We start from the raw sequence: 22,938 nt of genomic DNA, 5'->3' as shown, positions 1-22,938 counted from the left end.
AGGGAAATGCAGGTACAGGGGGGAATAAGGAGGTGGGGGAGGGAAACCTAGCCAAACCCTTCCAGCTCAGCGCTGGGTTGCAGGGAGCTAGAGAAGGGCTAGGAACAAGTGAGACAAGGAACCAAGAGAAACCGCAAAGGAGAAGGGAAGGCAGAGATGGAAGAGAGAGAGGCAGAGACACAAGCGACTTGGGAAGGGAGGGATGCATGTAGGAGAACTGAAGAACAGAGAGAGAGGGGGCTCTGCATGGGACAGGGTGCCCTCCAGTGGGGCAGTGCAGGGGAAGGTGGCTGTGTGTCCCAATGCCCTGTTGGTGGCTGTGCCAGGAGAACTCCAGGGATCCCAGGAGGGTGAGGATGGAAAAGGAAGGGGAGCTGGACAGATCACTCACATGGCGAGAGAAGTAGTAGAAGCTGAGCATCATGATGAAGACCATCACTGTCATGGAGTACTTGGAGGGAACCAGGGCGGACCTGCCGAAGGAGAGATGAATGAGCCATGTTCATCCCACCATGGCTGGGTTGCCTCCCATTCCATGGCAGCCAGCATATCCTTACACCCAGGCCGGCACCCAGCGATCACGAGGGCTTTGAAGACCTTCAAGGGGCTTTCCCTTGTCCCGCTAGCCCCTGCTGGAAGGATGCAGGGGCAGCTCCATGAGAGGCCTGACAGGGACAACCCAAACAGCCACTTGATGAAAGGAGTTCTTGTCCCGTTCGGCCATCAACTGAGAACAGCTGCCTTTGGACCAGCTGGGAGCACCCAAGGGTTACAGCCACTCCCCTCCCCCCAAAGCAATTAAGCAGCCACGGCCATGTGTTTGCATTAGGGAGAGGGGATTGTTTAGGGTGCGACACAGGCGGAAGAACTGGGAGAGAGGGGATGGATCGGTGCAGAAGGGGGCAGACTGGACAGGGAGGAAACGTCTCCCCACTCTGGGCTGTGGAATGGTCTCCCCAGGGGAGGGGTGGAAGGGCTGAAACTGGACCAAACCAGGACCATAATAGGGAACAGTCCTACATTTCTCCTGGAGCGCTGGCCGCTCCCGCTATGCCCGCCACGCCCAATGCCCTTACACGTTCTCCTGGAAGCGTTCCTTATCGTACTCGTCGAAGATCTGCTGCCAGGCATAGATGTTGACCACACCCACGGCCCCGGTGATCATGACCATCAGGGTGAGCTTGACCATGTGGCTGACCTGCACCAGCATGATGCTGGCGATGAGGGCCAGCACGGCAATGAAGCTGTAATACTTGGGGTCCTCCACGCAGCCCCCCGCCAGCAGGGTCCCCGCGGTGCTGTTGCTGGTACTGGAGTAGAACTGCAGGCAGCTGAGCTGTGGGGGCGGCAGAGAGATGGGTGAGGGGCTGCAGGCTGTTACGTACCAATGGCCGGACTGGATCGGAGTGGCCCAAGCCTGAAGTCCCAGGTCTCCTCAAAGTCAGTGCCCTGAGTGTAAACTGAGTAATGGCGTTTAGCGCTCCCTGCCGGCAGCGGCCCACTCTGCCTTGCCTCAGACCCTGGGCTGGAGAGGTCAGAGAGGGCAGCTGAGCTGCATGGGCCATGCAGGCCTTGTCAGCACGTTAGTTCCAGAGGAGGTGGCTTTCCTTGTGATGTGGCTACCTGGGCCACCATGCACTGGACTCCCACTTCTCCAGGCTTTCACGCAACTCTCCGAGGCTAAGGGCTTGTGGTTTTCACTGATCTGGGCTCGCTTTGAACCAGCGACTCAGGGGTGAAAGGCTCCACTGCTGGTTACCATGTTTAATTCAGTAATGGTGCCCAAACACAACAGGGACTGTCCGTGCCGCACAGATGGCCAGGTGCTATAGGAAACCTAGCCAAACACGACAGAGCCTTCCCCAGGCAGAAACCCACCCGTTGTCACCCCTGCACACAGCTGGGTACTGTTATCACCATTGATCACATATGGACCTTGGAAAGATAAGGTAATGGCCAGAGGAGGATCAAACCTCATGCTTCAGGGCATAAGCTGATAGGCAGCTGCAGAGCAGTGGGATGGGGTCAGGAAGGAAGAATTGGAGCTTGTGTCTAGATGGGAACTTGGGCCCTTATGAAGAATCTGTAGCCCTTGGAAAGTCCCGTTTCCTCCCTTTAGGACGGCTGAGGTCGCTGCTGTAAAGTATGATGTGGTTGGCAACCTGCCAGGAGCCCCGGGCTGCACCTGGTCTCTGCTAAATGTAGGTGTCTGGGCTGCCCCGTCATTGACCATGGAGCTGCTGAGAGACCCTATCACACGGTGATGCTGGGCTCTTAGGAGGGAGGCAGAGCATTGCATGCTGGGACTCATCCTCTCCCTGGTTGCCCCCGCTTCCAATTAGCGAGGAGGATGCATGGTCCCACTCAGGTCGGCCCCTAGCTTTAGCACTGGAACGTTTAGGATCACTTCAGCTGGTGTAAATGCGAACACTGGGTCTGATTGTCCTCACGGCCATGTCAATCGGGGGGTGGAGTGACACGGCTGCGGAAGGGCTGTCGGCATCAGGCCCTCAGGATTCACCCATTAATAACACTGCTAACGATGTCTGGCTGCTGTCGATCTTTGCTACTTTTGTTTAATGGCCTGCAGGGCATGGTGCTCTGAACAATTATTGGTGCACCCGGAACGGGAAGGTCAGAACGGACGTATAAACTGAGTAATAGCATTTTGAGCTCCCTGCCTGCATGGGCTAGGGACAGGAACAGTGCAGGCAGGATGGGGTCAGCCACCCACACCGAGAGGTTTATAAATAGGCACCGTGGTCCAAACCCAGACCAGGCATGAAGATACTCCAGGGCTGCACAGGACCCAGTGGTGCTAATGGGCCTCCCAGGCTGGAAGGGAGCTCAACAAGTCATCGAGTCCAGCCCATTGCGCAGAGGCAGGACCAAGTAAACCTGGACCATCCCGGACAGGGGTTTTCCAACCTGGTCTTAAAACCTTCGATGATGGGGATTCCACATCTCCATTGGAAGCCTGTTCCAGAGCGTAACTGGCCTTAGTTAGAAAGGTTTTCCTAATATCTCACCTAAATCTCCTTTGCTGCAGGTTAAATCCATTCCTCCTTGTCCTACCTCCAGTGGACACGGAGAGCAATTGATCACCTCCTCTTTATAACAGCCCTTAACAGTGGACGACTGTTGTCAGGTCCCAGTTAGCCTTTTTTTCTTAAAATATGCCCAGCTTTTTTAACCTTTCTTCATAGATCAGGTTTTCTAAAGCAATGGCTCTCAACCTTTCTAGACTACTGTCCCCCTTTCAGGAGTCTGATTTGTCTTGTGTACCCCCAAGTTTCACCTCAGTTAAAAACAGCTTGCTTACAAAGTCAGAGATAAAAAGACAAAAGTGTCACAGGGCACTGTGACTGCAAAATTGTTTACTGTCTCCTTTTTACCATATAAGTATAAGTAAATCAATTAGAATATAAATACAGCTGTGTACAAAACGAGTCATTGTCTGCATGAAATTTTCGTTTCTACTGACTTTGTTAGTGCTTTTTATGTAGCCCATTGTGAAACAAGGCAAATATTTAGATGAGCTAATGTACCCCCTGGAAGATCTCTGCATATGCCTAGGGTATGTGAACCCCTGGTTGAGACGCACTGTTCTAGTTATTAGTTTATCCACATCTCTCCAGTTTATCCACATCTTTCTTAAAGTGACAGTTCCCCAGCTGAGGCCTCACCAGTGCGAAGTACAGTGGAACAATTACCTCCCCTGTCTTACAGGCGACACTCCTGTTAATACACACCCAAATGATATTAGATTTTTTCACAACTGCATCACATTGTTGACTCAGATTCAATCTGTGACTCACTATAACCCCGGATCCTTTTCAGCCGTACAACCCTCCAGCCAGGTATTCCCCATTTTGTACTCATGCATTTGATTTTGGATGTCAATAGACTTTTCTTCCGAGGCACCCAATGGAGCAACCTCACGTGCTGGTGTGAGTTGGCAGGGAAAATGGCGGCAGGGGGAGGGGAGAGGGTTCTCACCATATCCACAATGTCAGCCATGGTGAGGATAAAGATGGCTGACATGGCCCATGTGTTCCGGGCCCACCGGGTCCTGTCGATCCAAGTGGAAAAGGCTACGAGTTTTTTGGGAAAAACCTATGAAGAGAAGAGGTTTTTAATGAAGTGAATCTCAACCCTTCGTCCCAGAGGCTACAATGATGGGCACCTTGTAAGTACCTGGCACCAAGAATTCCAAAGTGCTTTGTCAACACTCATTTCAATGGGAGTTAGAGGTCTAAATGCCTTTGAGGATGTGGACCCAATTGTTAACCCCCCATCACACCATGGTGAGAGCAGTCTACATTGTCATCAAGTATCTCCAGAACCCCACGTTTTCTGGATGAAGGGTGCGCCCCTGGCTGAAATTGGGTGGCCCACAATCTCAGCTTTCAATTAACTTTCTCGCCATTACCCCTGTGAAGGAACCCTACCAAACACAGAGCAGTGCTGCCTTCCTGAATCTGCAGACAGCCCAAAACAACAGAGGTATGAACTGCGCCATTCACCTCAGCAGCGGGGGCGGGGATTTGACCCCACAGCTGAATGATGAGCATTACAATGGTAACATAGTTCACTGGTTCAGCGCCGATCGCTTTAGGAGAAACATCCAGCTAAGGTACCTACACAGCATTGTTGGATGTAGTGATGGATACTTGGCCAAAGAGAAACAGCTGGTCAAGGGGGAGGAACTAGTAACTCAAGGACACCAACATGTTTCAGTACGTTTCTGCTTTTGTAGAACAGATCTTTACAACATTTCAACAAATCCTTGGTCACGAAGGACTTCACAGCACATGAAGGATTGGAGGATAGGTCCCTCAATGGATATTAGCCAGGATGGCCAGGGATGGTGTCTCTAGCCTCTGTTTGCCAGAAGCTGGGAATGGGTGACAGGGGATGGGTCACTGGATGATTCCCTGTTCTGTTCATTCTTTCTGAAGCATCTGGCATTGGCCACTGTCAGAAGACAGGTTACTGGGCTAGATGGACCTTTGGTCTGACCCATTATGGCCGTTCTCATGTGGAGACAGACCCTCCTACTGCAAAAGTTCCTCCCTCTATGACCAGAGCTAAAGGGGACTCTCCATTAGCTATTAGCAATATGGGGCCTATGACACACAGTTGAGAAGGGCAGATTCCATCCGCTTCCACTGACTCCTTCGGAGTCGCGGGTGCACAGCACCTTTCAGGAGCAGGTCCTCTGTCTCTTACCCTGGGGAAAATGGCGGCCAGAGAGCAGAGAGTCAGGATGAGCAGCAGGATCTCTCCAGTTACAAACGTCACATAATTGGCCACCAGCCTGCAGAGAAAGAGAGAGTTAAAAACCAACCCTGTGGGAGGTTATTCCAGTGACGGTGCTACCCACACAGCCCAGTGGGTTCACACAGGATTCCACTGCTTTTCACAGCAACATTAGATTGCTGAATACGTTTCACTCAGTTCTGCACCACCAGCATGAACAGTGCAGAGAGCCTGCAGCAGGGCTAGGAAGAGCGGGCAGCGCAACGCAAGCAGAGGACAGAAAGTAGCCAGCGTGGGGCTGAGAAAGCTGCAGGTCACTTCCCAAGCCCATGTTCTCAAAAGGCAAAGCAGACACGGAGCTAATGGATGTTGTTTGCAGCCAGTAACTAGACTGGCTACTCCTCCAGGGGATGTGGAAGAGGGTCTGTGTTGTGGCCAACTCTTGAGGGGGAATATATATGAGAGCAAAAGGATGACAAAGCGCTAGCCTGGGACTTGGGAGACAAGGGTTTAATTCCCAGCTCAGCCACAGACTTGGTGTGATCATAGGCAAGTCACATACCCTTCTGTGCCTCAGTTTCCCATCTGTACAATGGGGATAACAGGGCTGCTGAAGGGATAACTACATGAAGGGTTGTGAAGTGCTCGGATACTACAGGAACAGGGCCCATATTAGTCCCTGAGAGTGTGGGGCGAAGAGGGGATGTTATTTCAACACACTTTTTAACTAAGCTTCCTAAAAATCCTTCCAACTCCTGTGAAAGCTGGCTGGCTTTTCCAGCATCCCCGCCCCCTGTAGCAACACTGTGGACAACAAGAATTTGCAAAGCACCAACAGTGGGCGTGGTTCTGTGCAGGACAGATGTCTAAACAAAGCCCCTGCTGGAAGGACCTTACAGTCCCAAAGAGAAGGTCTTCAGGGGAGCTCTAGTGAAGCCAGAAGAGCCAGGGGCTTTTCACAGCAGTGCCGATTTCTGGGCTTTGCCCCATTCCCACTTGCCATTCCCCTTCAAGAAATAACAGGTAACACTGATGGCGTACAACAGCCATGTAGCTCCCAGGGCTTTCCGAACACATAGGGAGATATGCCCTGGAGAGCTAACGATTTAAGCATTAGGGCCACACAGTCACTTTCCTGCTAGGCTTGAGGCAGGGTACCAGCCCTGGAGCAGCATGGCAAATGCATGTTCTCACCGGGCATTCCCATGGCAACCTGCCCACAATCATATAGGGAGGGAGGCTGGCACTGCACGGTCACTTGGTCCCGTCGATTCGTTATTTGATTGCCCTTCCCCAGGAGTGCGGGCAGAGGCGATTGTTAATAGGACGTAGTGAGGACAAGCTGCAGTGCTTTGCGCTCTGAGCAGGGTGGCTAAGGCTTCACTCAGAGGCTCTGCTCTCACAGCCGGCGGCTCTCGCCCGGCAAACCGCCCCACTGGCCGGCTCGACATCCCCTGGCAGCTGCTCTCAGAACAGGTGCTGCTCCCGGGAGAGCCCAAGAGCAGCCAGAGAGAAAAGAGGAAAACCTGGGGGCTGAGGGCCCAGGGAACTCTCCATACCCACGGTCCCTGCTGCAGCCTGGCAAGAGTCATTCAAGACAGATGCCGCTTGATGGGCTGTAGAGTGGCCTCTGTGAAATGAGTTTGGGGGAGGTCTCAGCCCAGTCCCTGAGGATCTGGGGTTCACATTATATAGGCTACCCCTGCAGTCAGCATCCTGGCTGGCAGTCTCAGCCCAGAGGGCAAGGACTCCGCAGGCCGTGGAGAGAAAGCCCAGTGTCTCCCAAGAGCTGGTCGCTCTAGGTCAGAGCTGAGGAGCTGGGGCAGGATGGTGCTGGGGAAGCTTTAACTGCCACTGCCTAGGCTGTGTTTGCTCCATCTCCCTGCCAAACACACCTTCTGGGGGCCAGGCCTGCTCACCCCGGCCTCCCTGGGTTTCTAGGGCACCTCAGGTGAATACAGCCACACACAAGTCCAGCCCAGGAGGAATCAACCAGGCCTCTGGGGGAATATGTGTAGGAAGTGATGCACCTGGCCCACTCTACAGTTCTGCCCAGGGTGAGGGGTGGGGCAGGGTAATCCTTCCCAGCCCTAGAGGCCCCCAACCCAGCGCAGAGCCCTGTTGTTCCAGGGGCTGCACAGACACAGCCCCTGCTCCTTGCCCAGATCGACCTGCTCACCAGGGATCGATTAAGATCTCTACCAGGGCGGTGAAGAAGAGCACCATGCAGGAGCAGCTGAAGGCGGCCCCGCTCTGCTTCTCCTTCTCCACAGAGTAGCGCGTCTCCATCTCCGGGTTGATGAAACGCATGGAGAGGCGGTAGGTGTACTTCCCCTTCAGCCTGCCGGAGACACCGCGAACCCTGGTGAGATGCTGGAGGCCGTGGGCAAAGGGGAAAAGGAGAGGGAGGGTCCTTACTCTGCTGGGGGGCTGCTGCAAGGGCATTGCCATCACCATGAGGGAAGAAACGAGGGCCGTGGGAAAGAGCATCCCGGGGAGAGGGGAGAGGAAGAGGATCCCTGTGGCATCCTGGAGAGAGGAAGAGGATTTGAGGGAGAGGACAGGGTATCTGGGGGCAAAGGGTACAGCCCCCACAGGAGGAGGTAGGGGAACAGCACCTTCAATCAATGGCATCCTGGTGCTGTTTGAGACACACACCGTACCCGACCCTTGTTCCCAGGGCACCGCTGGGCTGGCTGATACGCAGTGCATGTAACCCCCATTAGCGGTGAAAGGAGAGCAGATCCATTGCAGCTCAGTTAGTCTCTGGGCTGAGGAGGACACTACGGCAGGTTTGAGGTGGCTGGGCAGGTCCCAGCAGGGCTACACTGGGGAGCCCCCGGTGACCCAGTGGGGCTGGGACTGAGTCCCCGTAGCCGGGCTGCACTGGGGAGCCCCCCATGACATGGAGGGGCTGGGACTGGGTCCCTGTAGCCGGGCTGCACTGGGGAGCCTCCCCTGACATGGAGGGGCTGGGACTGGGTCCCTGTAGCTGGGCTGCACTGGGGAGCCTCCCCTGACATGGAGGGGCTGGGACTGGGTCCCTGTAGCCGGGCTGCACTGCGGAGCCCCCCCTGACATGGAGGGGCTGGGACTGGGTCCCTGTAGCCAGGCTGCACTGGGGAGCCCCCCCTGACATGGAGGGGCTGGGACTGGGTCCCTGTAGCCGGGCTGCACTGGGGAGCACCCCGTGACCCAGGGGGGCTGGGACTGGGTCCCTGTAGCCGGGCTGCACTGGGGAGCCCCCGGTGACCCAGCGGGGCTGGGACTGGGTCCCTGTAGCCGGGCTGCACTGGGGAGCCTCCCCTGACATGGAGGGGCTGGGACTGGGTCCCTGTAGCCGGGCTGCACTGGGGAGCCCCCCCTGACATGGAGGGGCTGGGACTGGGTCCCTGTAGCCGGGCTGCACTGGGGAGCACCCCGTGACCCAGGGGGGCTGGGACTGGGTCCCTGTAGCCAGGCTGCACTGGGGAGCCCCCCCTGACATGGAGGGGCTGGGACTGGGTCCCTGTAGCCGGGCTGCACTGGGGAGCCCCCCCTGACATGGAGGGGCTGGGACTGGGTCCCTGTAGCCGGGCTGCACTGGGGAGCCCCCCCTGACATGGAGGGGCTGGGACTGGGTCCCTGTAGCCGGGCTGCACTGGGGAGCCTCCCCTGACATGGAGGGGCTGGGAATGGGTCCCTGTAGCCGGGCTGCACTGGGGAGCACCCCGTGACCCAGGGGGGCTGGGACTGGGTCCCTGTAGCTGGGCTGCACTGGGGAGCCTCCCCTGACATGGAGGGGCTGGGACTGGGTCCCTGTAGCTGGGCTGCACTGGGGAGCCCCCCCTGACATGGAGGGGCTGGGACTGGGTCCCTGTAGCTGGGCTGCACTGGGGAGCCCCCCCTGACATGGAGGGGCTGGGACTGGGTCCCTGTAGCTGGGCTGCACTGGGGAGCCCCCCCTGACATGGAGGGGCTGGGACTGGGTCCCTGTAGCCGGGCTGCACTTGGGAGCCCCCCCTGACATGGAGGGGCTGGGACTGGGTCCCTGTAGCCGGGCTGCACTGGGGAGCCCCCCCTGACATGGAGGGGCTGGGACTGGGTCCCTGTAGCCGAGCTGCACTGCGGAGCATCCCGTGACCCGGGGGGGCTGGGACTGGGTCCCTGTAGCCGGGCTGCACTGGGGAGCCCCCCCTGACATGGTGGGGCTGGGACTGGGTCCCTGTAGCCGGGCTGCACTGGGGAGCCCCCCCTGACATGGAGGGGCTGGGACTGGGTCCCTGTGGCTGGGCTGCACTGGGGAGCCCCCCCTGACATGGAGGGGCTGGGACTGGGTCCCTGTAGCCGGGCTGCACTGGGGAGCCCCCCCTGACATGAAGGGGCTGGGACTGGGTCCCTGTAGCCGGGCTGCACTGGGGAGCCCCCCCTGACATGGAGGGGCTGGGACTGGGTCCCTGTAGCCGGGCTGCACTGGGGAGCCCCCCCTGACATGGAGGGGCTGGGACTGGGTCCCTGTAGCCGGGCTGCACTGGGGAGCACCCCGTGACCCAGGGGGGCTGGGACTCGGTCCCTGTAGCTGGGCTGCACTGGGGAGCCCCCCCTGACATGGAGGGGCTGGGACTGGGTCCCTGTAGCCGGGCTGCACTGGGGAGCACCCCGTGACCCAGGGGGGCTGGGACTGGGTCCCTGTAGCCAGGCTGCACTGGGGAGCCCCCCCTGACATGGAGGGGCTGGGACTGGGTCCCTGTAGCCAGGCTGCACTGGGGAGCCCCCCCTGACATGGAGGGGCTGGGACTGGGTCCCTGTAGCCGGGCTGCACTGGGGAGCCCCCCCTGACATGGAGGGGCTGGGACTGGGTCCCTGTAGCCGGGCTGCACTGGGGAGCCCCCTCTGACATGGAGGGGCTGGGACTGGGTCCCTGTAGCCGAGCTGCACTGCGGAGCATCCCGTGACCCGGGGGGGCTGGGACTGGGTCCCTGTAGCCGGGCTGCACTGGGGAGCCCCCCCTGACATGGTGGGGCTGGGACTGGGTCCCTGTAGCCGGGCTGCACTGGGGAGCACCCCCTGACATGGAGGGGCTGGGACTGGGTCCCTGTGGCTGGGCTGCACTGGGGAGCCCCCCCTGACATGGAGGGGCTGGGACTGGGTCCCTGTAGCCGGGCTGCACTGGGGAGCCCCCCCTGACATGGAGGGGCTGGGACTGGGTCCCTGTAGCCGGGCTGCACTGGGGAGCCCCCCCTGACATGGAGGGGCTGGGACTGGGTCCCTGTAGCCGGGCTGCACTGGGGAGCCCCCCCTGACATGGAGGGGCTGGGACTGGGTCCCTGTAGCTGGGCTGCACTGGGGAGCCCCCCCTGACATGGAGGGGCTGGGACTGGGTCCCTGTAGCCGGGCTGCACTGGGGAGCACCCCGTGACCCAGGGGGGCTGGGACTGGGTCCCTGTAGCTGGGCTGCACTGGGGAGCCCCCCCTGACATGGAGGGGCTGGGACTGGGTCCCTGTAGCCGGGCTGCACTGGGGAGCACCCCGTGACCCAGGGGGGCTGGGACTGGGTCCCTGTAGCCAGGCTGCACTGGGGAGCCCCCCCTGACATGGAGGGGCTGGGACTGGGTCCCTGTAGCCGGGCTGCACTGGGGAGCCCCCCCTGACATGGAGGGGCTGGGACTGGGTCCCTGTAGCCGGGCTGCACTGGGGAGCACCCCGTGACCCAGGGGGGCTGGGACTCGGTCCCTGTAGCTGGGCTGCACTGGGGAGCCCCCCCTGACATGGAGGGGCTGGGACTGGGTCCCTGTAGCCGGCTGCACTGGGGAGCACCCCGTGACCCAGGGGGGCTGGGACTGGGTCCCTGTAGCCAGGCTGCACTGGGGAGCCCCCGGTGACCCAGCGGGGCTGGGACTGGGTTCCTGTAGCCGGGCTGCACTGGGGAGCCTCCCCTGACATGGAGGGGCTGGGACTGGGTCCCTGTAGCCGGGCTGCACTGGGGAGCCCCCCCTGACATGGAGGGGCTGGGACTGGGTCCCTGTAGCTGGGCTGCACTGGGGAGCCCCCCCTGACATGGAGGGGCTGGGACTGGGTCCCTGTAGCCGGCTGCACTGGGGAGCACCCCGTGACCCAGGGGGGCTGGGACTGGGTCCCTGTAGCCAGGCTGCACTGGGGAGCCCCCCCTGACATGGAGGGGCTGGGACTGGGTCCCTGTAGCCGGCTGCACTGGGGAGCACCCCGTGACCCAGGGGGGCTGGGACTGGGTCCCTGTAGCCAGGCTGCACTGGAGAGCCTCCCCTGACATGGAGGGGCTGGGACTGGGTCCCTGTAGCCGGGCTGCACTGGGGAGCACCCCGTGACCCAGGGGGGCTGGGACTGGGTCCCTGTAGCTGGGCTGCACTGGGGAGCCCCCCCTGACATGGAGGGGCTGGGACTGGGTCCCTGTAGCTGGGCTGCACTGGGGAGCCCCCCGTGACATGGAGGGGCTGGGACTGGGTCCCTGTAGCTGGGCTGCACTGGGGAGCCCCCCCTGACATGGAGGGGCTGGGACTGGGTCCCTGTAGCAGGGCTGCACTGGGGAGCCCCCCCTGACATGGAGGGGCTGGGACTGGGTCCCTGTAGCCGGGCTGCACTGGGGAGCCTCCCCTGACATGGAGGGGCTGGGACTGGGTCCCTGTAGCCGGGCTGCACTGGGGAGCCCCCCCTGACATGGAGGGGCTGGGACTGGGTCCCTGTAGCTGGGCTGCACTGGGGAGCCCCCCCTGACATGGAGGGGCTGGGACTGGGTCCCTGTAGCCGGCTGCACTGGGGAGCACCCCGTGACCCAGGGGGGCTGGGACTGGGTCCCTGTAGCCAGGCTGCACTGGGGAGCCCCCCCTGACATGGAGGGGCTGGGACTGGGTCCCTGTAGCCGGCTGCACTGGGGAGCACCCCGTGACCCAGGGGGGCTGGGACTGGGTCCCTGTAGCCAGGCTGCACTGGAGAGCCTCCCCTGACATGGAGGGGCTGGGACTGGGTCCCTGTAGCCGGGCTGCACTGGGGAGCACCCCGTGACCCAGGGGGGCTGGGACTGGGTCCCTGTAGCTGGGCTGCACTGGGGAGCCCCCCCTGACATGGAGGGGCTGGGACTGGGTCCCTGTAGCTGGGCTGCACTGGGGAGCCCCCCGTGACATGGAGGGGCTGGGACTGGGTCCCTGTAGCTGGGCTGCACTGGGGAGCCCCCCCTGACATGGAGGGGCTGGGACTGGGTCCCTGTAGCAGGGCTGCACTGGGGAGCCCCCCCTGACATGGAGGGGCTGGGACTGGGTCCCTGTAGCCGGCTGCACTGGGGAGCACCCCGTGACCCAGGGGGGCTGGGACTGGGTCCCTGTAGCTGGGCTGCACTGGAGAGCCTCCCCTGACATGGAGGGGCTGGGACTGGGTCCCTGTAGCCGGGCTGCACTGGAGAGCCTCCCCTGACATGGAGGGGCTGGGACTGGGTCCCTGTAGCCGGGCTGCACTGGGGAGCACCCCGTGACCCAGGGGGGCTGGGACTGGGTCCCTGTAGCTGGGCTGCACTGGGGAGCCCCCCCTGACATGGAGGGGCTGGGACTGGGTCCCTGTAGCTGGGCTGCACTGGGGAGCCCCCCCTGACATGGAGGGGCTGGGACTGGGTCCCTGTAGCAGGGCTGCACTGGGGAGCCCCCCCTGACATGGAGGGGCTGGGACTGGGTCCCTGTAGCCGGCTGCACTGGGGAGCCCCCCCTGACATGGAGGGGCTGGGACTGGGTCCCTGTAGCCGGGCTGCACTGGGGAGCCCCCCCTGACATGGAGGGGCTGGGACCACTCACGCCTGCACAGACTCCCTCTCCAGCAGGGCTTCGTTGAGCAGGTTGTTGAGGTCCTGCTCGTTCTGCGAGGCGTCGACGACTCTCTCGGCCAGGTCTCGCAGGCGCAGTCGCCGCCGGGGGTTGGGGAAGGAGGGGTTCACCACCTGCGGGGGAGGAGGGGGGCGGGGGGGAGAGTCAGACGAAGGCAAACCCCCGGGTTTACTGGCTGACAAAACCAGAAGTGCAACCTGAGAAACAGGCCATCTCCTCTTGAATGCCACTGGCCAGCCTGGGCCAGATCCCCAGCAGGTGTGAATGGGCCTTGCTCCACCGACTTCCATGCAGCCGAGCCCATTTCCACCAGCTGAGGACCTGGCCCCTCATTCTTAGTAGAACCCCACCCCTTCCCCCATACGGGGAGGGTCACCGTGGCCAGTTCCATTCATAGCCTGGCAGAGAAGTACAAGGCCCACGTGCTTGTCCCCCTTCTCCTTGTGTCAGAATTCTACAGGGTGATCAGACCCCAGGGGTAACAAGTACCCGCCCTGTCTGGTCACCCTCGAGCCTGCTGCGACTCTAAATGCCCGGGGGCAGCCCCTGCTGCTGGGCTCCAGTACCCCTCCCCAGCCTCCCCTCTCCCCAGGGCGGCTCTCACCCTGGTGTCCAGCTCCTCGGCCTCGTCGGGCGTGGTGCAGGTGGTGTTGATGCTGCCGTTACACTCCTTGGTGTTGATCAGCAGCGGGGAGTTCCCATGGGAGGACGTCAGGGACAGCTTCTAGAACACAAAGGAGCAGGTGGGAATTCAGCCTTCAGGAGCGAGGGCTATAACAAGGGGGAACGACTCGGGATGCGGCGTTCTGTTTCCTGGCCATGCTGCCTAGGCCTCATGCTGGCCTCGCTGCATAAGGTGAAATTCACCCATGAGGCTACCAATATGGGAAAGAGGAAGGGTGGCTCAGGAACGGGGGCGGAGGGGGTGTCTTGGAGGGACGAGAGTGACTGGAGCAGAGGAAGACGTAGGGTGGTTATTAAGGAGCAGTAGAAGTTACGGATGGCAGAGATGGATTAAGTCTCTTTAGGAAAGGGACAGGAGCGCTGAAGGTTTTAGAACCAGAGGCTCACAGGAATGGGGAGCCAGGAGAGAGGAGGCTGGGGCCAAGTATTCACACCTCTTGGCATGCATGAGAAGGGCAGAGACGGAGACAGGGCTTCGCAAGCCGGAGAACGGAGCCCAGGGCAGGTCATGGAACAGAAGGTGGCAACGGGGGAGATGAAAGGAGCTGGAGGAGGAGGAAGGTCACTCACCACTCCGTTGATCCCGTTCTTGAGGGGCTGCTTGGGCACCACAATGAGGTATGTGACGATCCCCTTCTCCTTCAGGTACTCGCACCTTGACCCCCCCTCACCGGGCTCCACCTCAAACTCCCCTTTCAAGCAGTCCATGGTGCTCTGGGAGATATGCACACGCCTGTGAGCCGGGTGGGAAGAAGACATCAGTAAGGCCCCAGCTGCCTTCGTGCCAGCCCGGGCAGAACTAGGCAGGTTTCAGGAAGAACATCTTGCGAAGGTATTGAGGTATCCAAACAAAGCCCCTCGTCCCCTTCATCCACTGGGGAAGGAGGCAGGACTGCGTTACCAGAGAGAACCCGGGGTCCCAGCGGCGATTGGTTTCCATGGGGAAGGTGGGAATGGACTGAGCAAAGCAAAGGCCCATGTCTTGGTGGGGGGTGGGCGGAAGCATAGCGGCAGATGCAGCCGGGACCTGACCCGTGGGGAGCTGGGGCAGCAGAAGCCATCTGGGAGCCCAGCAGTGGGGCAGAAACAAGGGGCTGGTGTGCTCACAACAGCCTGGCCTGCTAAGGAGACAGCACTCTGCCTGCTGACAAGCTGTTTCCAACTCCCGCCTGGGGTGGGTGGGCGCAATCAGCCAGCCAGCAAGAGCCAGGGCATGGAACACCTCCCGCCTTGCCCACAGGGTGCCGACGTCAGCCCCCGCTCCCTGCATCCGACATCCCTCTGCACAGGACCCTCCCCAGTTACTTGCGACGAGGCCCCATTTGGCTCTAGCCGCCAGGTAGGAAATCCAAATCTGGAGCCCACATGGGGGGCGTTCCAAGCTGAGGTTTGCTCAGAATCCCTGCCAAGGCGTCTGGCTGTCTCCGACGATTTCCCAGCGCCACAGAGCGGTTGCTCCTTCTAAATGGCTATTCTTGTTATTAATAATCAATCCCAGCATCTCCACCCAGGCAGATCGAGGGCACTGCTGCTGACCCCAGCTGGAGAAAGCAGATTTGTTACCCTTGTGGCTTTCCAGCTGGCTGCACTTGGCTGCTCCTTGCCCCAAGGCTGTCATTTCTTAGCGGTGACAAGACCGGGTGTGCTGTGCGGTATTTGGATTTAGCTAGGCCTGCAGGGTGCCCAGCCACAGAGGAAATGCTTCCAAACCAGGGTCACCGTCCTTCCGGAGACCTCCCTGCTCCTCCAGGCCCTGCCGGTTACCATGGACCACCCCCCAGCCCACAGGGACTGCCCTTGGAACAAACGCAGCACGTGTGACTCCCTGGGCTTGAATTCCACCAGAGCTGTCTGGAGTGGAGCTCCGGTAAATATTTCCCACCCCTCTGGGGCTTCTATAGCATGTTGGGGGGCTCCGGGAAATACTCTATAAGAATTTAAGCCCATTGACTTCAACTGGCTCCAAATGTGGCCCTGGGATGTTTACCACATGGGAGCCTGGCTAGGTTATTAGGGCCACTTCTGGCTGCTGGGGGCAAGGCAAGCTGGGATTTCTGGGAAGTGTCCTGATTCCCCGAGCCTGCCCTCTTGATGGGCTCCACCTTTCTGTCTCTGCCAGCTCCTGGCCCGTCCATCAGATCACACCGGAAGGCCAGGCAAAGAAGGGGGAAGAATGTCACTTGGGACATGTAAAACTTGACTGCACAAAACCCTACTGAGGTGCCCTGGGGACCAATCCTGCACTGGGTGGCAGATGGGACTGGGTGGGACCCAAGAGGACAAATACTGGCCAGATCCTAGAAACGGCTCTTGCTTGGGAGGAGCTGACAGGATCAGGATTCTGCTATTTTTGGCCAGGATCTTGCTCCCACTGCAGTCAATGGGTTTGTTATCTGGGGGTTGAATGGAGGCAGGGCCAAGTCCTATCTCTGCACAGCATTAGGTGTTGTTATTAACAAAGACGGAGGGGAGGGGAATGCAGTGAGTCTGAGACAGACGGTGCCCTGATGGGTAAGGCTGTGTGTCTGTCACGGAAGTCACCGAAGTCACGGATTTCGTGACTTTCCGTGACCTCTGTGACTTCTGCAGTGGCCAATGCTGGCTCAGGTGGGCAGCCCCTGGGCCAGCAGCAGCAGTTTGGGTGTGTGGGAGGGGGCAGGGGGTTGGGATGCAGGGCGGCGCTTACCTGGAGAGGGGGGCTACCTGGCTCCCACTGGCATGTCCCTGCAGCTCCTAGGCAGAGGGGCCAGGGGGCTCTGCAGTTCCCGGCTAAAGGGAACTGCAGAGCCGGTGCTTGTAGTGGGAGCAGTGCGGTGCCCCCATGGCTGCCCCTCCCCCTAGGAGCTGCACGGACATGTCAGTCAGAGACAGGTAAGGAGCCTTCCAGCCCCACCAACCCTCACCCCCAACACCAGTGGGGGTCTCGGGCAGTGTGCCGCCCCCCCTTTCCCCTCCAGCACCAGCAGGGCTCCCAGATCGCACGTCGCCTCCCCCACAGCATCAGCGGGGGTCCCAGGCCACCCCCCCGCAGCACCCGCAGACTGCCCCCTCAGAGCACCCGCGGCCCCCTGGCCCAAGTGTTAGTTAGGGATATACAGTAAAAGTCAGGGACAGGTCACGGGCCGTGAACTTTTGTTCACGGCCTGTGACCTGTTCATGACTTTTACTAAAAATACCCATGACTAAAACGTAGCCTTACTCATGGGGTTTCACGCTCTTGCCCGCCGTCGGTGAAGCACTGGGTCAGAACCGGCACTGACATCACCTCAGCTGGAGGCTGAGGACACAGAGCGCTGTGCAGTCCGCCAGCGAGGTTAGCCAGAGGGACCCCAAAACAAGCCACATCACAGGGCTGGAACAGTGGAGACACAGGACATGTTTAAGGTGAATGTCAGGGCTAGTGGACGGAGATGGACCGACACCCCTTTGGCCCTGATGCTGTCTAGCCGCTGCAGGCTTCCCCACCCCCCTGCTAAGGCTCAGCCTGGGCTGTCCGTCCACCTGGAGACACTCACCCAGGGATGCCACCGGCCTCCATCTTGTTAGCCACCGTGACATCTGTGGACCACACATCATACTGCCAGCGCTTCTGGCCCAGCACGCCACCCAGCACTGTGCCGCTGTGGACCCCCACCCGCATGTCCACGTCCGTTTTGGTCTTCTCTCGCACGTAGCTTTGGGAGAGGGAGAGCAGGGGTCACACAGAGAGGTCGCTGGATCCACGTCTCAGCAGGTAAGTCCCCCAGCTGAGCCTCACCCCCACACCCTGGCAGGGCATTCGGCAGCATTCAGAGATACTGGGACAGATCCAACCGGGAGAGGCCCCACCAAAGACACGGGAGTTACTCTGGTCAAGTGGAGTCCGGCCCCTGCTGACACATTCATGTGCAGACACGCTAGGGGCCAGATCTTCCTCTGGTGTAAAGTCACAGACCTCCTGTGAAGCCCGTGGAGTTCCACCAGTTTGCTCCAGCTGCAAATACGGCCGTACTGCTTTTGTAGCGTGAAAGCTCAAACGATAGTTTGTCCTTCCTGCGTACGCTTTGCCCAAGGATCTCAAAGTGCTTTATGCACCTTAGTGAACTAACCCTCACAACCCACCTTCCTCACGTGGTGGGTATCAGGCAACCTGGTCAAAAACACCCACGTGACTTGAAGGTCAAAGGAACGTCCTAACTCACTTCAGATGCCTTTGAACATGTTACCTCTCATTAATCCCATTTTACAGACAGGCACTTCCCCAGTGTCATACAGTGAGTTAGCAGGAGAGTCCGGACCAGAACCCAGCACTCCTGACGCGTAGATCTCTGCTCTAACCAACAGGCCACATGCCCCTAGGGATCCTCATTCCTGCAGCTGAAGTTGCAAGCCAGCTTTCATTATAGCTCCCACAACTAACCCTTGTTCAAAGCTTTCAATAAATCTCTCTTTTGGCTGAAATTTTCAATCCCTGCTCTCAGCTCAAAGGTGAATTTTGGGGCAAAAAATCTCTTCAGATGTTTTTCAGTTATAGGTCAGGGGTAAAAATACCACTTTTTCCACATTAGGTATATATCTGGCCCCATCCTGTCTGGGCAGTTAGCAATTTTCAATGTATTTATCCTCCAAATACCCTAGTAAGGCAAGGCCTGGCTACGAACCCCACCACACAGATGGAAAACTGAGGCACAGGAAAGGGTAAGTGACTTGCCCTAGGTCATACAGGGCAGCTGTGGCAGAACAGAGACTTGAACTCAGATCTCCAAAATCCAAGGCTAGTGCCCTAATCACTGGTTAGGGAGTCCTGAAGTACCTAGGCTGGGATTTTCAAAGGCACTTAGAAGATTTAGGTGGACAAACCCTTTGAAAATCCCATCTCTTCCCCTAAAAATCCCATCTCGTAGTTACCGCAGCTCTGTATATGCTACCGCTAGTTTTTGTGTGTACGTGCACACTCAAATTCAAACCCTAGGGTGCTGCACACTTGTACAACCCCACAACACTAAAGCAAGGGGACTTTTTTTTTAATTCAGTCTTGTTCCCCCCCCCCGCCCCCTTCTTCAATCCTTTAAAAAACACAACAGGGAAATCACATACAGCCAACTTTGTTGGCACAAAATGAAGGCTGCACATCTAAACACACACAAGCACGCACTCCCAAAGTCACAACGGGACAAAGGTGCCATCGGCCCAGAGCACCGATAACAGACATCACTGGCCATGGGGAGGGAAGAGGCGTGATGGGTGGACCCGACGTCATGATGCAGAACAGGCTAAAGGAGCCCCACGAGCGCTGCTCGTTTACAGGGAAGCGACGGGGCCGGGGAAGTGCTTATCTATCTCGAGAACAAAGAGTAAGGGACGAAGGGAGTGGCGCTTACGATATGGCTTCCACCATGGCCAGTCCCATCATGATGGAGCAGGCGGCGTGGTCCTCGCGGTAGTCCGGCAGCCCACAGATACAGTAATAGCAGTCTCCGAGGATCTTGATGCGCAGCTGGTGGTGTTTCTGAGAGAGCAGGGGGAAGCACAACATGTGACCTCCACATGGTTATGGCTGGGAGAGAGGCTCCTACCTACATCTCTGGGCTACCCCCCTCTATGCTCTGCCAGCCCTTGTGTCTGCCTGGCCTCTCCCTGCACCTCCTTCCACACTGCCCCTGGAGCCAGGGTCTCTCCGCTCACGTACACCCAAATCCTTCCATCTCCACCCTGAGGGAAACACCCCAGCCCCACACTTTCCGCCCAGCAGTCCAGCACTGTTCTGTGAATATCCCAGTGCTGCCAACTCTCATGATTTTGTCAGGAATCTCAAAATAATTATTGTTTCCTGTAAAGCCCCAGCTCCTGCAGTCAAGGGGATGTGTGATGACTTCAGCCTTCGTTCTTACAGAAAAATTAAGTTTCTAACCCTTGTGGCTGTGGAGAAAACTTCCAAATGTGACCCCAGGGCACCCTAAAGGCTCAAAAAGCAGAAGACAAATAAAAAGAACACCAAATCTCTTATTTTTACACAATCCCATGAGTTTAAAGCCACTTGTGTGATTTCTGGTGAGCCAGACTCAGGATTTTTGAACATTTGGGGTTGGCAATGCTGATCTCCTACCTCATCAGCAACGTTGGTCGTGGCCTGCCCTTCTCCACTGTTTGGGAAAGGCACTGACCTGCCCCCAGGCTGTGCTATGCACAGGGGCTGGGGCAGACCTGCCCCCAGGCTGCACTGCTCTGACTTGATTCAGCTCATCACGAGGTTACAGTGACTGGCTTTAGTGTGTTATGAATTCCCCGTGCTCCCTGTGGCAGGGGCTGGGCTAACTATCTGTGGTGTTCTGGGCAACGCATAACACATATACAGGCAAACTTCTGCTCCCAGTTACCCCAGTGTAAAAGCAAGTGCCAGTCTGGATTCACAAGGGTGAAATTGGGTCTCTGGTTTTCCTCCTTCCACTTCCTCTTTCAGCACTGCTCTCCTCTCTCCGAATTCCTTTGTTACTGACCTCGCCAACTCTCCCTCCCCCTCTGTCTCTCTCCTGTTCCCCCTTTCGCTCCCCTTCCCGGTAACTGACTCAGAATTTAGGTTAGGTTGAAATGAAATGAAAATGTCTCTCCCTTTATGGTTAACGTGGCTTTCCTCCATCTCCCCTTCCCACTCTGCTGCTTGACATGCTTCACACCCACAGTGCTTTTCCATGCAGCAGCAGGAGCAGGGTTTGACCTGAGTCCAAGGACACTCAACCCCAGGCCATGCAGAAGTAAACTCATTTTCCATTCCTCTCCCTCCCCCAAGGATAAGGGTAGCGGCCAGTTCTCCCGGCAGCAAGGCACAGCTCAGTGCTGCTGGGAAAATAGCCCCGCCGGGGCTGCAGGGCTAGATTCTCAGTTACACTCAGGGGGGCAAGCATGGAGGGGCTAAGGTAACTTTTAGCCACCGCTGCACTCCCTGTATTCTGGGGCCATGAAGGGCCCTGCCCAGCCCCCAGTGTAACTTAGAGCAGCCTCCGGTCAGTCAGCTTCCCTGGCCTCTAGGGAACAGCGAATGGCCATGTTACACTGCACTCCAGACACAGCCCTGATCTGCTGGGAGCAGGGCTAGTGAGGGGCCCTTACACCAGCTCTGCACTGGCGAGGGAGCCTTTTGCACCCACTTTAAGGTCCCTTTTTGCAGTCTGTGTGACATTACTGAGGGTGAGGCCTGCGGGTGTCAGGCACCCCAGGGAGGGCACTTCTCCCTGTGCAGGCAGGCCCGGGCTGCTCCTGGCGCTCACTTTGGGGCTAGTCCTCCACAGGCTGAACCTTTCCTTGGTCTCAGGGATGCAGTGGCAGCCCAGGGGCCCCCTATTTATCCCCCAAACCAACAAAGTCCAGGCAGCCGCGGTGCTCCTCTACTCAGCAGGCCTCCCGCTTGTCCTGGAGGAGTCAAAGGGGAGTTCAGTCTCCAAGACTCATTCAGCCCTTGGCCTTTACACAGAGGCCACCACCGCCATGGGGGCTAATGGTGTCCAGAGCGGTGGCAGGTTTCGTTATGCAAACCCCTGGCCACGGGGAACTTGGCTCAGACCCACCAAACTCACTACACGTAACCCAGCTAACAGCCATCGTGTGGCAGCAAGGTTCACACACCGCCAAGTGGAGCCTGAGGTGACCAGGTGCAAGGCCTAGGCCTCACGTCTCGGTGAGCCTCACTCTGCAGGGGGATGGGCAGACGTGACCCCCTCTGGAGCTCACCCGCACAGCTCCTCCCGTGGGCAAGGAGCGAAGCCTGCTTACTCTGCCACCACAGCATTCCCAGACCCTGCTGAGCCCCGGGGAGACTCGGGTGGCAGAGAAGCTGTGACCTCCTGCGAGGCTTGCGTTTGCTGCGGAGCCGGTTGTGAACCAGAGCGTCCAGACTGACAGGCGCTGCGTGGGCGTACGTACCGCTGCCAGTTTGTCGAAGCGGGCAAAGAGCTCATTCAGCAGCTTCACCAGCTCATGGGCGCTGCAGGAGGATGACAGCTGGGTGAAGCCAACTATGTCAGCAAAGAGGATGCTGGGAGAAGAAGAGAACACAAGCCAGAAAACATGAGTTGGTTTCACAGAGTCCAAGGCCAGAAGGAAGACCATAGTGATCATCTAGTCTGACCCCCTGTGTAGCACAGGCCAGAGAACTGCCCCCAAATAATTCCTAGAGGAGATCTGCTAGAAAAGCAGCCAGTCCTGGTTTACAAGTTGCCAGTGACAGAGAATCCACCATGACCCTTGGGAAATTGTGACAATGGGACTATCGCCCAGAGCCGGCCTCCACTCAGGAACAATGGAGACCTCCCCGCTCCTCCTGTAGCCATCCAGCTGCCCACAGGGAGACTTGCCAGTCTGGTGTCATTGGGTCAGTGGCAGCACCATACAGATGACAGGGCTGTAATGGCCACTCAGAGGAATGCGGAGAAAACCAGAATCAGAGGCAGCAGCGATGCTGAAGACCTAGTAGATTTGAGGCAGTCCAGGGTAGGATTTTTCCCTGCAGTTTATTCTCCACAGCTTTCTTACTGTGAAATATCCCACTCTGTTCTCCTCATGCCAAGGAATCTTGGGGCTTTCCCAGGAACGTAAGAACTACCCTAGTGGATCAGACAAGCTTCATCTAGTCCAGTGGCTCTCAAACTTTTTTACTGGTGACCCCTTTCACATAGCAAGTCTCTGAGTGCGATCCCCCTTATAAATTAAAAACACTTTTAAATATATTTAACACTATTACAAATGCTGGAAGCAAGCGGGGTTTGGGGTGGAGGTTGACAGCTCGCGACCCCCCATCTAACAACCTCGCAACCCCCTGAGGAGTCTCAACCCCCAGTTTGAGAACCCCTGATCTAGTCCATTATCCTCTCTCTGACACTGCCCTGCACCAGCTGCTTCAGACGAAGGTGCAAGAAACCCCACCAGGGATGATAATGGAATCACCTCCTCGGCGGGTGGGGGGGGGGATTTCTTCCTAACCCCTGTCACTTGGCAGTTGGTGCATGCCCTGAAGCATGAGAGTTTATATACCTGCTTACACATTTTTTTCCCATCCTATCAACTGTGAATTTTCTCATTGTCCTCAAATGTCTGGTCTTTTTTGGAATCCTACTAAGCTTGTGTTCTCGGTGACACCTTGAGGCGGTGAGTTCCACTGGTTAATTATACATTGCATAGGACAGCCAGCTCCTTTATC

The 22,938-nt window shown here is 58.5% G+C and overlaps 1 protein-coding gene across 1 annotated transcript in view; it reads right to left on the bottom strand.

The window, feature by feature from the left end:
- The window catches only part of ADCY3 (adenylate cyclase 3), a 103,094-nt gene that overhangs the window by 8,401 nt on the left and 71,755 nt on the right, over positions 1-22,938 (bottom strand). The window contains exons 4-14 of the mRNA XM_048845844.2: positions 21,666-21,777; positions 19,130-19,257; positions 17,285-17,443; positions 14,340-14,502; positions 13,690-13,809; positions 13,056-13,198; positions 7,442-7,603; positions 5,233-5,320; positions 4,000-4,116; positions 1,077-1,336; positions 392-473 (exon numbers count right to left, since the gene is read on the bottom strand). Coding sequence (XP_048701801.1) covers positions 392-473; positions 1,077-1,336; positions 4,000-4,116; positions 5,233-5,320; positions 7,442-7,603; positions 13,056-13,198; positions 13,690-13,809; positions 14,340-14,502; positions 17,285-17,443; positions 19,130-19,257; positions 21,666-21,777 — 1,534 coding nt within the window. The remainder of the gene's footprint in view (positions 1-391; positions 474-1,076; positions 1,337-3,999; positions 4,117-5,232; positions 5,321-7,441; positions 7,604-13,055; positions 13,199-13,689; positions 13,810-14,339; positions 14,503-17,284; positions 17,444-19,129; positions 19,258-21,665; positions 21,778-22,938) is intronic.

The sequence above is a fragment of the Caretta caretta genome, chromosome 3 (genome assembly GCF_965140235.1).
Source record: "Caretta caretta isolate rCarCar2 chromosome 3, rCarCar1.hap1, whole genome shotgun sequence".
Lineage (NCBI taxonomy): Eukaryota > Metazoa > Chordata > Testudines > Cheloniidae > Caretta > Caretta caretta.
This window is presented reverse-complemented; position numbering and strand designations above follow the sequence as displayed.